Raw genomic sequence first — 15,186 nt, 5'->3', positions numbered from 1 at the left:
TGCACACACATCAAATGAAGTAGTCATTGCTGTTGTTGTTGGCTTTTTTTCGCTATAGATTTAAATCAAAAATAATAATTAGTTAATAAAAGAAATTATACATATATATATATATATGTGTGTGTGTGTGTGTATATATGTATATGTATGTATATAGTGCAACAGATAAACTATAACATGAACTAAGTGCGGTGGTGTGTGTGGGTGTCAAGAGAATGCGTGGCGTAGCGCTGAGATCGCACTGCATTTGCGTCCTGCTGCATGGCCAACGATGGCGAAGGCGACAGCGACAGCGACAACGACTGAGGTGTCGACTGCAACAGCAGCCAGAATGCCATACCAATGCCCAGGGCCAATACGAACAGCAGCAAAAGCAATAGATGCCCCACCTCAAAGGTGCAAAGACGTCGCCGTCTTTGTCGATGCAGTTGCACAGCCAATAAGGCAGCAGCCCCCAAAGGCAGCATCGGCAAAGCTACAGCACAATCTGCTTGATGTTGTCGTTGTTGCTGCTGGTGCTGGTGCTGCTGCTGCTGGCGCTGTTTTAGTTGCTGTTGTTGTTGTTGCTCTTCCAGCCTGAGCATGAAACGAGCCAGGCGCAAAGCAGCCACGGGCAGCATCAGCGATACGTTGTTAAAGCTGCTGATGGTAATGGCTCAGCGGTTGCAGCTGGTGGTATGCCGCATGCGGATGCACGTGCGAATGCTGATGCTGATGCGTATGCGGATGTGAATGTTGATGTTGATGCTGATGTTGATGCTGATGCGAATGAGACTGCGCATGCGCAGAATGCGGCAATTGTCGCGCTGCAGCCTGATAATATCCAGCAGTGGGCGGCAGCGTCTGATAAGCATGTGCCGGCAATGGCTGGTGAATCGCTGATGTTGCCATCGGCGGCGTCGCAACCACTGAACGCTGTTGAGCCGTCGACAGCGATGGTCGCTGCTGTTCCACAGCGTGCGTCACCAGGTGACTGGGACGAAATGAGCGATCGCAATCTTGGCCAGTGGATGGTAATGGCATTGCTATTGTTGTTGCTGCAGCTGCAGCTGTTGTTGTTGTTGCTGCTGCTGCGGCGGCTGTAGCTGCAGCGACGGCAGCGACAACTGCTGCATTGCTTGTGGGCGTCTCCAGCAAATGATGATGTCGATGATGATGATGGTGATGATGATGATGTGCCTGTGCCTGTGCAGATGTCGGATCGTTGTTGCTATTAACATTGCTAGCATTGTTGCTGTTGATGCTCTTGATGCTGTGGTTGCTGCTGCTGATGTTGCTGAGGCCGCGATTGCCGTTGCTGTTGTGGCTGGAATTATTGCTGATTGTGACGCTGCTGATGATGTTGTTATTGACATTGCCAGGCATCGTGGACGTTGTGCCCAGTGTCCTTGATTTAACCAGCGCTGCTGCTGGCGGCGGCGGCGAAGATTTTTCGCTGCTGGCGCCAACTGTGGCGACGCCTGCAATTGTTGCCGCCGTTGTCGTCGCCGTCATCATATTGCAGGAGTCAAGTCTTTGTCATTTGGAATTGCTTTGTAGTGCCGCATTGATCTGTGTCCACAGCTCCTTTTTGCACGACTTCGAGCTGCAAAAAATTAAAATACCAAACAACAAATTAAAACATATTGCTGAGATTGCAACACTGGCTTAAGAACAGCAACAGAACAGCAACAAAATGCTAGTAATATAAAAAGTATTGTTGACAAGTCCATATATTATATAATTAATTCAGATACATCAGCATATTTGTATGTAGTTCTTGTTATATTATATGGCACATGTCAACCACTTTGGTCCTAGCCTTGACTTGATATTCTCAGTGAAGGATCAGAGAAACGAACTTAATGCATATGGAATGCGATAGCAAACTGACCGCTTGATGGACTGCAGCCAATCCTTGAATTGTGCACTGCCTTCGGGTGTGATTTGAAAGGCAGCTCGTGCTGCAACCACAATGCTCGCAAATTCCTCATAATCGCTCTGAGTCAGATGATATAGCTTCTGGTGTATGCACTGAATGTACCTGCAAAACACAAAATCATCAGTCATCAGTTAATCAGTGGCCAACACAACAAGAATATATATCGCATCACAACTCACATTTGCTGGCACTTCTGCACCAAGGGCGTTAGGGCCGACCGCAGATGCTGCATGACCAGCTGATGATTGTTCCTGCCCAGATAATGGGCCGATTCGATGGCCACATCATGCAGCACAAACGGACTCACAATCGAATTGACCGCACAAATGCAAAACTGATGCAGATACTGTGTGCCCAGCCTCTTGCTAATACGCAACAGCCATTTCACATCCTCGCCATACGGCGGATTCCGGGCGTACTTTGCCTGCGGTCGATCGTCGTGAACGCGCCGCGCTAACGTCTCCATGGCCAGCATCCCAACATTGTACGCAGCCAACAAATAACGCAGCTGAGTCGATCTAGAGAGAGATAGAAAGAGAGAGAGGGAGAGAGGATGATAAGAACATGTAACAAAGTCAATTATTTGATCGATCCGACATCGTCAGTTAATCAGAAACTTACGTGAACTGATGCGGCTGGCGCTGGCGCACCGGCGGCTGCGATGGCGGCTGCTGATGCTGTGGCGGCGGTGGGGGTGGTTGTTGCTGCATAAACGGATACACGGCATGCTGGGCTGGATGTTGTGCTGGATGCTGAGCGGGATGTTGACGCAGCGGTACGCCCACACCACCATTCGGTGGCGGTGGCGGCGGTGGTCCATAATAGGCTGGCGCCATTTGACCCATGGGCGGACCAGGCGGGCCCGGCTGCAGTGTCTGATATGCCTGCGGTGGCAGCGGCTGAAAGGCGCCCGGAGGCGGTGCCTGAAACGCTGGCGGCGCCTGATGACCCACCGATGCTGCATGCACCACAGCTGTGGGTGGTGCCAGCGACTGTTGTTGTTGTTGCTGTTGCTGCTGCTGTTGTTGTTGTTGTTGTTGTTGTTGCTGCTGCTGCTGCTGTTGCACGTGTTGCTGTTGTGTGGACGGCGGTGGCGGTTGCTGTTGCGAGTAGCCAGCGTAAAGCGGCTGCGGCGGTGGCGGTGGACCAGCTGATATATACATCTGCATCTGGCCAGGCGGATAGCCGAGATTATGATGATGTGCATAAATGCTCTGGCAGAAGGTATACGGCCCATAAGGCGCGAGACCAATGGGTGCCAATGTGGCGACACCCGGCTGGAATGGCTGCGGCGCCGAACTGACCACAGGCGGACCCGCCAACGGACCTCCTCCACCAGCAGCAGCGTTCATAAGCAGCTGCTGCTGCTGCTGCTGTTGTTGCTGATGTTGCTGCTGTTGTTGCTGCTGTTGTTGCTGCTGTTGTTGTTGCTGCTGCTGCTGCTGCTGCTGTTGTTGCTGCTGCTGCTGTTGTTGCTGCTGCTGCTGCTGTTGCTGTTGCAATTCATGCTGCTGCTGAGACTCGATGAGCGCACTTAAACTAACCGCCGAATGCTCCATCTGGTCGTCATGCTGCTCATGATCCGCACCGCTGCTGTTGGGCGAGTTGCGCGTGTAGAGCTCGTACCAGTAGCGTGCCACCTGGAAGAGCACCTCCGGATAGACGCCACCACCCTTGGCGGCCGTTTCGACCGTGAGACAGGCACGCTCTAGCATTAGATCGCTCTGCTCCTTGCACTGCAGTATGGCGCGCTGTATCTCATTGGGATTTAGGGCCGCTGCATGTGGCAGCACGGATAGGGCCAGCTCTGCAGCCGGATAGACCATATTGCTGTCCCAGCCACGGGAAGCACGATCCGCCATGCCAGCCGCTTCGGGCGGCGTCAGATGCGCCTCCCACGTATCGATTAGAAAACTAATCGCTGGCGCCCCAATCTCCATCGCCTGGCCGAGTATCCAGGAGACGTGCGAAGAGTAGGTGCGCGACAACCAATTGGGACTGACACAATTGTGCAGTCCGAGCGCATAGAGGCCCAGCTGAAAGGCGCACATATGCAGAGCCCGATGCGAACCATGATGATTCTGGCTGGTGCTGGCCTGTGTGAACAGCGATGTGGAGCTGTTGCCACCCGCTTTCGTCAGCACATTTTTGGCCAGCTCGAACATGAAATGGGCGCTTGCCTCCGATGGCTGATTGGGTATCGACGGATAAGCGCGTTTGCCTTTATAGCGGCTCTCCTTGCTGCGACTGCTGCTGCTGCTGCTGCCATTATTATTGTTGTTGTTGCTATTGTTGCTGTTATTGTTATTGTTGCCGCCGGTAGTGTTGCTGTTACTGCTGCCATTGTTATTATTATTGCTGGCCGTTGTTGCTGCACCGCTGCCAGCTGTTGCTGCAACTGAATTATTAGCATTGTTGTTGCTGCTGCTGCTGCTGGAACTGCCGCCCGGCTGTGCCGCCACTAGATTTTGGGCTTGTCCATTGTTATTGCTGCTGCTGCACGATTGATTGCTGCTGCTGGCCATGCTCAGGGCACACATGCTTAGCTCCAGCTCGGCACTGGTCGAGCTATGCGGCCGACTGTTGCCACCAACGCTGCCATAATCGTTGGGCATCAGTTGTTCACATAGATTGATGATTCCAGCAACACCACCACCACCACCACCACCATTACCACCGCCACCATTACCAGCACCACTATTTGCTGCATAGTCATGCTCATCGCGTCGCATTGGCTGTTGGCTGCTGGGCGTACGCACCGGCGGATGGCTGGAGTAGTAGGCGGGCAACAGTGGCGACTTGAGCAGCGTGTGTATATCCCGATCCAGCAGCTTCTCCATTATCTTGGCTATCTTGCGCGGCTCATCCTTGTAGTGTGAGAGTAGCGCCAGTGCCAAGTCGCCCCGTTGCCGACGTGTGCCTTCGCACAACAGCGGATGCTCCGCTTCCGAGACGTTCGCCTTCAGGCCCAATGCTGCGACTGCTGCCTCAAAGCCCATATTCTCCTCGTTGTGCTGCTTATAGATTGTCGCCGTATTTTGACGGCGCACCATGCCACCAGCCAGATCAGGCATGGCATTGGCCGTTGCCATCTTTGAGGCTGGCGTCACCAGTGCATCGAATATGAACGATGCCAAATTGATCGGAAGCAGAGCCTCGCCACGCGTCTTGATTGTGCCGTTGCGCAGCTGTTCGGCACGTTCGCGGATCACCTGCAACTCGGCGGAGCACACTGGCAGACGTTTCAACAGCGCCAGTATGTCCGCCTCCTGGTTGGCCAATTTCACCTCGAGTGGCTTGGTGCTCGCCGGCGGACGCGGCATCTCCAACGCAAACAGACAGATGCGAAACCCAAGGTGATAGTGTTCCCAACTCTCGTAGAGCACAGTGCAGAGGAATGCGCACTTGGAGAGCGTTGATGAGGCAACCACTGTCAACTGATGCGAGATGGGATTGACGTTCTGCTTTTTACCTTTGCGCTTTGGCGCCGGCGGCAATTCCATTAGCAAATTGGGCGGATTGGCAAGCATCTGTTCGGCCAGACGCACAGCCAGGATGCATGCCTCCCGGCCATGTCCATGGGCGTGCAGACCCTCCGCGCGAGCCAACAGTATGTCCCAGGCATCCTCCGAGGGCCGCACATTTGAAAATATATGCGGCTTATCGCCAGTTAATGCGGCACGTTGTCCACCCGTGTTGTTCTGGCTGCTGTTCGCGGCACCGACAACTGTTGCTGCTGTTGAAGTGGATGTTGCAGTCGCTGCTGCTGACACTGCTGCTGCAGTTGCTGGCACAGCTGGTGGTGCTGCAGATGTTTGTGCCTGGTCCATGACTGGAGTGCTGCTGTTGCTGTTGGCTACTGTTGCTGCCAGTGCGGCCCGGGCTGCTGCTGAAGTGCTTGGCCCAGGCGTCGAGTCACTGCCAGTTGCTCCTGTTGCTTGTGCTGCTGCTGCTGCAGCTGCAGCTGTTGTTGCTGCAAAAGTTGCTGCGACCTGGGCAAACTCATCGCTGCTGCTGCTAAAAGACTCATCCTTGGACAGGCGACGTGACACCTGCTGCTGCTGCTGAAGTTGCTGTTGCTGCTGTGCATTGGGAGCGGTTTTCAGCATTGATGAGCTGGAACTATTGCTGCTGCCGGAGGCTGTAGACGCAGACGACGAAGCCGACGATGCGGATGAGGTGTCTGATGTGGAGCACGCCTGTTGCCTATAGTCCGGTGTGCCAGGCACAACAACAGCAACAGCTGCTGCTCCTGCTGCTCCTAATGCTGCTATTGGCATATCCTTGCTCTGTTGCGAAACAGCTGAGACAGCATCCAGACTGCTTTGCGAATCGGATTCGGTCAGCGATTTCTGATTCTGGCCAGCCACCGGACCGCGTTCGGTGCAATAGTTGTGACTGCTGCTGTTGTCGCCGCCAAAGTCTTCATTCTCGCAGAAGCCCTCGCTGCTGGCGCTAGACCGATTGCCATCGCCACCGGCACCGGATGCAGCAACAGATGCCACTTTTCCTGATGCTGTTGTTCCTGCATTTACTTTGGGTGTAACGACAGCTCGGGGCAGCATCTGCTGCTGCTGCTGTTGATGCTGCTGTTGTTGCTGCTGGGGCTGCTGCTGCTGTTGCGTCGGATTGGCGGCCAATGCAATTGCGGCGTCACGGTCAACGCCCATGCCACAGCCGGCATTAACACTGGCCAGCAACAGGACAGCATTTAAGGACGATGACTCGTTGGGTGAGCCAAAGAACTCGGCACCGCCAGCATCGAAACGGTCGCGATATCCACTTCGTTCCGGACGCTGCTTGAAGGCGCTCGCATGCAGGCCATGATCGTTGGATGTACTAAAGTAGTTGTAGTGCTTGTTGTTGCTTATCAGTGCCTGGGTGGCGTTTAGCTGGCTGGTGACACCCGTCACGCTGCACGATTCGCCCTTGGGGTCCGTATGCTTGAAACACGTGAAGGGCGAATAGTAAATGGGATTTGTGTCATGTGTGTAAGTTACGCCCGGTATTGGGTAATCCTCCCAGTCCAAATAACACGCCTCAATTGCCGGCTTGAAGCCAATGAACAGCTCCGTTTCGGATCGTGAATTCTGCTGATGTTTGTTTGTGTACGACGATGGCATCATACGACTCTTGACCACACGATCCAGAATCTTTAGATGCCAAGCCGTAAACTGAGCGTGCAGCATGTCGCGCTCATCGGGTGCCAACCCCGGATTCAGTGCGGCCAGACGCCACAGTGCCACAATCTCGTCGCACAACGAACTGCACGCATGCTGCAGCGCCGTCGAGTTTGAATGTGTATTGGAGTGCTTGCCACCGCTGTGGCCATGGGAGCCCATCATGAGTGCCAGCTTGGTTTGAAACCACCAGATCAGCATCTGATCGCAGGCCATGCACTCCTCCGTTATGATCTCGAGCAGCCGGACCGCATTCCGATCGCATCGTCGATACATCTCACGCACAATGGACAACAGATTCCACATGCCTTCTGGTTCGCGACCGCGCAGTGGACGCAACAACGATGTCCATTCAGCTGCCGCAGGTGGCGCCGAATTAGTCAGATAGTTGACATCGCTGTGAAATGCGAGATATAATATATATATTAAAAACGATAACACATCACAGATCACAGGTAATATTCATGGATAATGTTCCAACTAATAATTGTTGGATAACAAGTAAAAAGGGGACTCCTCTTACCTGAAAACAATCGGCGCCGGCAGAATAAATTTGATGAGTATGCGCTTGATATTATTGTGGAGCGTTTTCTCGTCCAGATACCAGCTGGTCTGGTCATTTATCGACGCCCCCGCCGTCGGATCGGGTGCCCCACAGACGGTATTTATTGCCGTCGGCTGGGCACTGAGCAGTTCATCCAGCAGTCGCTGAGCTGTTGGCAATATCTGCTGCGGTAGCTCACTGATCAGATACTGGGCAAACTTTTGTAGCTGATCGCGCTGCAGGCGCGTTAGCGACTCGGAGACGGGTGCGCGAAGGCAGACCTCCAGCGGCTAAACATCACACAGATTAGCAAAGAAATAAAAGATGCGAGGATTGTTATTGCAAGATAGAAACGTAATGCATTGATTAATGCATTTGCAAATTGGAGGAGGAGTACGTACACAATGAATGCGATGCAAGCAGACGGCAACCACATGGGAGCACCAGTAAGCGGATGAGCTACAGGTGCAGTTGCAGGACGAAATCCGGCGGCGATCGAATGTGACGGCGACATTAAAAAATGTGCGCGGCGTTTGGCTAACAACGCTTGCAGACAGATGAAAACCTGGTTGAATTCAATAAATTGCATTAAATATATACAGAGAGATATGTAATCGTATTGCACTTACCAATCTGCAGTGGATCCTTTACGGCGCGCATGCGAAATAATTGGTCGCCGCGATTGAACTCATCCGCCGAGCTGTTGGACAAGCACGAATACAACCGTATGTCATCCTCATTGTCCGGGAAACTCCAGAATGCGATGCGCAACTGCAGCTGCTCCGGCACGGGCGGATAAACGTGTTCGACCAGCTCGAATGGTATATACGAGGCGACACATCGCGCGGCGAGCTCGGCAAGCGACGATACCTCTGCAAATTGAGGTATTTTGTTGTTGAATATTAAAAAATGGTAAGTAAATTCCTAGCAGTAGCACTGCACACAAAAGGAAGAACATTCTAGTCGATGGGCAAACTGATTATTTAATTGATATGGCAACCTTACAGCATAGATACACTCCCTTAAATAAATATATTCCCTTCATTGTGTTAGGGATAATCTAAACAACAACCAAATTACATGAAGAAACACCGAGTTGCAGCAGACGCTGCAGAGGTAAACACGAGTCGAGTTCAGTTGTTCGAGATGTTTGAAGAGCTCATTTCAATGTTTGTTGCATACCACAAATACATGCATATTTATGGATCAACGTGCACCGCAATTGACTTGTAAATAAACAAAACAACAAAACAACAAAACCCAACAAATTGACATGCAAATAAACAAATGGATAAAAAGGCAACACATCAACATCAACATAAGCAATAACAACATTACAGCTACATATACATACATACATACATACATACATACATACAAACATACAAACATACAAAAATATAAAGGTCGTGTCCATCCGCTTTAGAGCGTAAAACAAAGAGGCAGAAACAATGATGAGTTTATTCAGTTTATTTTTGTTTCTTTTTGCCTTCAACACGACCAACGACCAACGACCAACTGACGCAGCATTGACAACAACAACGAAGTTGGTCGCGCGCACAGCCGACAAGAAAACAAAGTTCAAGTTCGCCTACACAGTGCATATGTGCATATATGCACACATATATACATACATATATATATATATAAACAGCTGAATTTAAGTTTTTAAGGAAACCTGTTTCGCTGTCTTTCACTATCAATAAGACTGTTTGCTAATGTGGTACTTCTTTCGATATCGATTTGTAAGTTTTTGTCGGCTGTCAATACACACACACACACACACACATACATAAATACGGCCAGCGCATCGCTTGTTTGTTTTCGTTCATACGCTTTTTTTCCTTCGTTGGCTTGTTCGCTGTCGCTTAATTTCAGACACTCTGGCACCATTTTATCCAAAGTCATTTTTCGCAAGCGTCAAGAGTTATTATTCATGCCTATTTCACTTTGTATTCGCGCTAACCATTCGCTGACTCTGCAACCAGTAGCAGGCAGGCAGGCAGGAGCAATAGCAAAAAAAAAAACAACTGCACGCATTTCCCTCCCTCTCTTCTGTTGCAAATCGAATGTCGCATTGTTGTTGTTGTCGTTGCTAGCGTTGCCACTTTAAATGAAATTGCTTCGAGGACAGAGTTCAGGTTATCAAAACAAACAAAAATAAATACGAGGTCAAAATTCCGCAGCTTGGAAAAAGTGTGTTTCTCGTGGCTTGCTCGTATTTCCGGATGTGCATGGAAACCGATATGCTCACAAATTGCATATATATATAATGGACAAATAAGTTAGTTCAAACGTTATGCGTATGTGTAATCTGTAATGTGTGATGTGTAATTCGCTGCGGTCACTTGTCAGCCATCAATTAAATGTCGTATTGGGATATTTATTTAATTTAGCATGTGGCAACGCCAAACACACATACGCACAAACATATATTGTCAATAATAGTTGTTTACATTACCCTAAGGGTATTTTAAGTCGTTCCTCCTGGGGCAAAGCAGGTGCTGCCACCGATGTACATAAGTATGTATGTGTGTGTGTATGTAAACAATTACACACACTTATTTGGGAATTATCCTTGAAAGGTTCCTTGACACAAACGACAGCACAAGCAAATTGCAAAAGCGACATCACATTGACGTGTTTTTTTCTTCTTTTTTTAAGCGTTGTTTTGTTTTTCTTCTTTTTTTTAAACTCAGACACAGTCCACAAACAACACAGGTTTATAACCACATGATGTACATATGCATGTATGTGTGTCTGTTACACGCACACATACAATACACAAAATGCAGCTGGCTGTGCTCGCTCACCTAGTAAGATGCGTGGCCCCCAATAACAAAAAAAATAAAAATAATAACAACAAAAAACTAGCGTACCAATGCATGCACACACACACACACACACACAGTCAGCAACAGCAACAAAAGCAACAAAACAAAGAGCAATGAAAAGTAAATGCAGCGCAGTCGCAGCGCTGCTGAGATTATATGTTGATATGGTGCGGCGGCGCACAGCACAGGACGCGAACGTAGAACACAAAAAAATGTGAGGAACGAGACTCAACACACACACAACCATTTATATATATATATATAGATAGATATATAAAACGAGGGTATTCAAAAACAACACAGAGGGACACAGACAGAATGAGAAGGTAAAGGCGAGGTGGAAGGTAACGGACCCAAATGGACAAAGGCAGCAGCAAAATGCAAGCCGCAAAAGTCGTGATTTTGACTTTAGCGATAAACAGGAGAGACGCAGGCAGAAATTGTTGTTATTGTTGTTGTAGCTGCCACTTTAAGCCAATTTCGCATATGCATATACATCTACATACGTACAATATACAATTACATACATTTATAGTACACACACACACACACACACACATGCGAATGAATTTGGGACATGCATCAAAGAATTAATGCTTCTAACTGATTAGGTTGCAATAAGCACAGAACACTTAAATCTTCAGTTTTGCATAGTTCCAGACAAGAACAAAAGATCAGAGTAGGACACTCTTTTTAATTCTCAACCCAATTCATGTCGTTACGTATGGTATTTATTTGAGGCCAGCAGAGTTCCATAACGCTCTTTGATTTTTGTAAAAGTAATTCGATCTTAGCTAATTATACCCTGAACACATTAAAAGTGGGTAAAAAGGGTATAATGGTTTTGTGCAAATGTATGTAACAGGCAGAAGGAAGCAACTTCGACCCCATAAAGTCTATATATTCTTGATCAGGGTCAACAGTCGAGGCGATATAGCCATGTCCGTCCGTCTGTATGAACACGCAGATCTCAGAGACTATAAGAGCTAGATACTTCAAATTCAATTCGAATATAGGACTTGGATATGATAGGATCGGATTGGTGTATGAGCCATTTTAGTAAATCATTCCAAAAATGAAGAGGCATCATTAAAAATATACTCACCGAAATATCGGCCGCAATGAACGCCGGCTGTAACTGTGGCCGAGGAGTTGTTGGCAACGCCATTGCTGCTGCCAGTTCCGCTGGGTGCACCGCCGTAACCCAATGATGCACTGCCGTATGTGGCGCCTCCTCCACTGCTGCCGGTTGCGTGGGCAACGGGGCCGCCAGTGCCTGGATTGAGGCCAATACCATTGTTGCCTGGGCCCATTGTTATGGAGCAATTCGATGGCTTCTTCCAGCCGCGCCAATTGTTGCACAACGATTCCGCCTCGGAGCTCCAGCTACACAGTGAATCCTCCTCGAATCGTATGGAGTCGTCGAAACTGAAGCGATCCATTTCCTCGGGTATCCACTCGTTGCCGCCACCGGCGGCAGCAGCAGCATTTGCATCGGCGCCAGCGCCTGCAGCAGCTCCTGCTCCTGCTCCACCACCGGCGGCAGCTGCATTATTATTATTGTTGTTGTTGTTGTTACGGCCAGCGGCGGCGGCTACAGCGGCAGAGGCTGCGCCGCCAGCAGCGGCATCGGCTCTATTGTTGTTGTTATTGCTGCCGTTGCGATTCGCCAGGTTGAAGCCGAGCTCTTAAAAGTCTCGCGAGCTTTTTGTCAATTTTGATTTCACAGTTGATTTTGTGGCTGTTCCTTTTTGGATGGATATTTTGTATGTTTTTGTTTTCGTTTCTTTTTTTTTTTTTTTGACTTTCTGTTTTGTTTTTTTCCTCTCTCTCAGTTGTTGATAAAGTGCAATTTACTTCTTGGGACGCTCAGGTTTTCGTGTAAAAGGCGAAATGATGAGCGGATTCTTTGTGTTCTTTTCTTGTTGTTGTTGTTATTTTTGTTACTGTTTTCTTTTCAGTTGTCAAGTGCTGTTTAAATTGATTTCAAAACTATTTATTTACAGGTACGTATATACATATGTATATATAAATATATATATATATATATGTAGACGACAAATGCTTTGATTCCTTATTTTTTCTGCTGTTGAACTCTGTTTTGGGTGCGTGCAATTTAAAATTCGACTCACAACACTGCACGAATTTTACACACTCATTATAAAAACACAGTTTAATAATTATTCCAAAAGCAATTTGTGTTTTTTTATTTGTAAACTGAATTCCGATTCAATTTGTTTGATGAACACGAAAATCGCCTTGTTTCTGCTTTCTGTTTTCTTCTTTCTAATTCATTTTTTGTGTGTGTTTTTGTGAGCGCTCAGAACGTGTCACGCCGAAGACACATCTGTAATTGTAATTTACTTGCAATACGCACGAGCTTTTTAACTGACCGATGACTGAGCGCGACTGTTATCGAGGCGGGATGAAGCTGAGCTGAGATGGGCTGCGGTGGGGTGCGGTGGAATGCCCAAATATGCCAACCAAATATATATTTAAAAAAAAGAAAGAAACTTTAGTCGAAGACACGAAGAGGACTAGCAAGAAGAATAAGCACACACAGGCAAGCGAACACTGAACGCGTTGCGTTGCGTTGATGCTGCCTATTGTTTACTGTCGTTGTTGTGTTTCATGCTATTTTTCACGGCTATGTGAATTTGTACCTCCCACAGCAGCAGCAGCAGCGAGAGAGTGTGAGAGAGAGAGACACTGGGGGAGCAGTGACTGCGATTGTGTATGTGTGTGCGTAAGTTAGTGTTGTGTATTTGTATGTGTGTTTGTGTGGATGTGTGTGACTGCCAAAATAGAGAACGCCAAAATGGCCAATTGTTGTTGGTCACACAGTTTTATGTATATACACATACACACATCATACATACATACATAAGTAGCAATGTGTATGTGTATGTGGCTTTGTTGCTGTTTTAGCTGCAGCAGGACCAGCTGCTCTGTAGTTTTTACTGGTGCTGCTGCTAAAGTCGTCGCAGCCGTTGTCGCGCCGTGCGCGCGTCCCTTAAGCAACCTTTAATTATTTTTCACTTTTACGCTTTTTGCTCATCTCTGCCAGCTCCTTTCATCCTTCTTTATACCCTGTCGCGAAACCTGCGCGCGAGCTCGCACTCTTTCTTTCTTTGTCGCACTGGCCCGTTCAGGCAGACGGGAAATACTGAACGCACGCACGCACACACATACTTAGATACATACATAAATACACTAATGCACCGCTCCCGCACACACACACACATACACTCATACACAGAAGCGACAACAGCACAACATCAATATATTGATATACATATATCAATGTCTGTATGTGTGGTCAAATGTGTATGTGTGTGCACGAAATGCGTTAAAGAAAACGTTGAAAAAACCTTTTTTTCCCCCGTTTCGAAATATTTTTGCTTTGTCACACAGCTAATGAACTCAAATTTGCTAGTTATTAACCAATGCAGAATTTAGTTTAATTTCAGTATGCAATTGCTGCATTTTTACACAGTTTTCATGAATCTGTACGGGACTTTGTTTTTATCCATCACAAAAATCGCGTTTGCGTTCGTACTAGTGATGTAAAAAACATCGAGATATCGACTAACTTTTATAAACGATTTGTATCGAGCCTTATCGATTTAAAATAATGAGCGATGGTCGCGGAATGTGTTGTTTTCCATTCTCGTTCCGTCTGCATGGTCGACGATTGCCACATTGTTGTTTTGTGACGATTCTCTAATACAAAATCCAAATACATCACAATTCATTAATATCCAACGCTTCAGCGACGCTCTTCCTTATTGGCGCCAATACTTGGTAGAGTTGCAAACACGATCGATGTTTGAAAAAAACTTCGATGCTTGAAATCAACTTAAAAAACCATAAATTCATCGATGTTTCCATCGATATTTTTCCAGCTCTGGCACTCACGGTAGCGGGTACAATCTCTACTCCGATTAAACATATCAAAAAAATTTCGATAGAAAGAAAGCACGTAGCACTATTATTTGAATCCAAAAAATAAGCTAACTGTTTTTTTTTATAGTCTTAGTTAAGGAACTATTTCCAATAAAATAATAAATTTAAACGCATGATGAGCACTGTTAACGAAAAATTTACTTTGCAATACATATCGTTATATTACGAGCATGAATGTCGTTCTAAATTAAATTCAATTTAAGAAACGCAGTATATATTTAATATGATGCTGGCACTGGTAATTTCATAACATTTGGCTTAGAAATATTTTTGAAAATAAACTTTGCAAGCAGATGATATAAGATGCGTTTATCATTATTCACAGATGCTAATTGTACTCCAATAGTAATTTTATTAAAGGAAAAATAAGAAAATAAACCAAATTTCTTTGTGCCTAGCCTTAGTGGACCATTCAATTAAGACTTAGACATCTACATTACCATTTATACTTGAGCAAAATTTAAATTGCTTCTGCGCTAAAAATACCTGTGTACATATGTACATACTCAATGTTTTTCTGTTGCCCAAACAGCTGCAGCTCAAGTGATGCCACCTGTCGTTAGCACTAGTGATTGTTCAACTATCGCTGGCAATTGGCAATTACAGGCGTGCAACAATGCTTATCGATTTCTGCTATACAGCCGTTGACATGGTGTGTGCAGTGCCTTGTCTATCGCTGAATTGAACTAGCATCGAGCATCGATATTTCGTGGGCATCGATAGTTGGATGCAGATTCGCGC

General features: G+C 47.3%; 1 protein-coding gene across 1 annotated transcript; it reads right to left on the bottom strand.

Annotated features, from left to right (window-relative positions):
- Window positions 1-1,518: 1,518 nt before the first annotated feature.
- Window positions 1,519-12,254, bottom strand: LOC6569304 (zinc finger SWIM domain-containing protein 8 homolog). The gene is made up of 9 exons (XM_043215938.1): window positions 11,585-12,254; window positions 8,275-8,517; window positions 8,047-8,210; window positions 7,625-7,935; window positions 4,344-7,498; window positions 2,543-4,292; window positions 2,101-2,439; window positions 1,874-2,023; window positions 1,519-1,585 (listed from the first exon to the last, which is right to left on the bottom strand). The coding sequence occupies exons 1-9, from the start codon at window positions 11,919-11,921 to the stop codon at window positions 1,519-1,521; spliced, it is 6,516 nt and encodes a 2,171-aa protein (XP_043071873.1). The 5' UTR covers window positions 11,922-12,254.
- Between the last annotated feature and the right edge of the window lie 2,932 nt (window positions 12,255-15,186).

The sequence above is a fragment of the Drosophila grimshawi genome, unplaced genomic scaffold, assembly GCF_018153295.1.
Source record: "Drosophila grimshawi isolate 15287-2541.00 unplaced genomic scaffold, ASM1815329v1 contig_848, whole genome shotgun sequence".
Classification (NCBI taxonomy): Eukaryota; Metazoa; Arthropoda; class Insecta; order Diptera; family Drosophilidae; genus Drosophila; species Drosophila grimshawi.
Note: the sequence above shows the minus strand (reverse complement) of the source record. Positions and strands in the feature narration are given on the sequence as shown.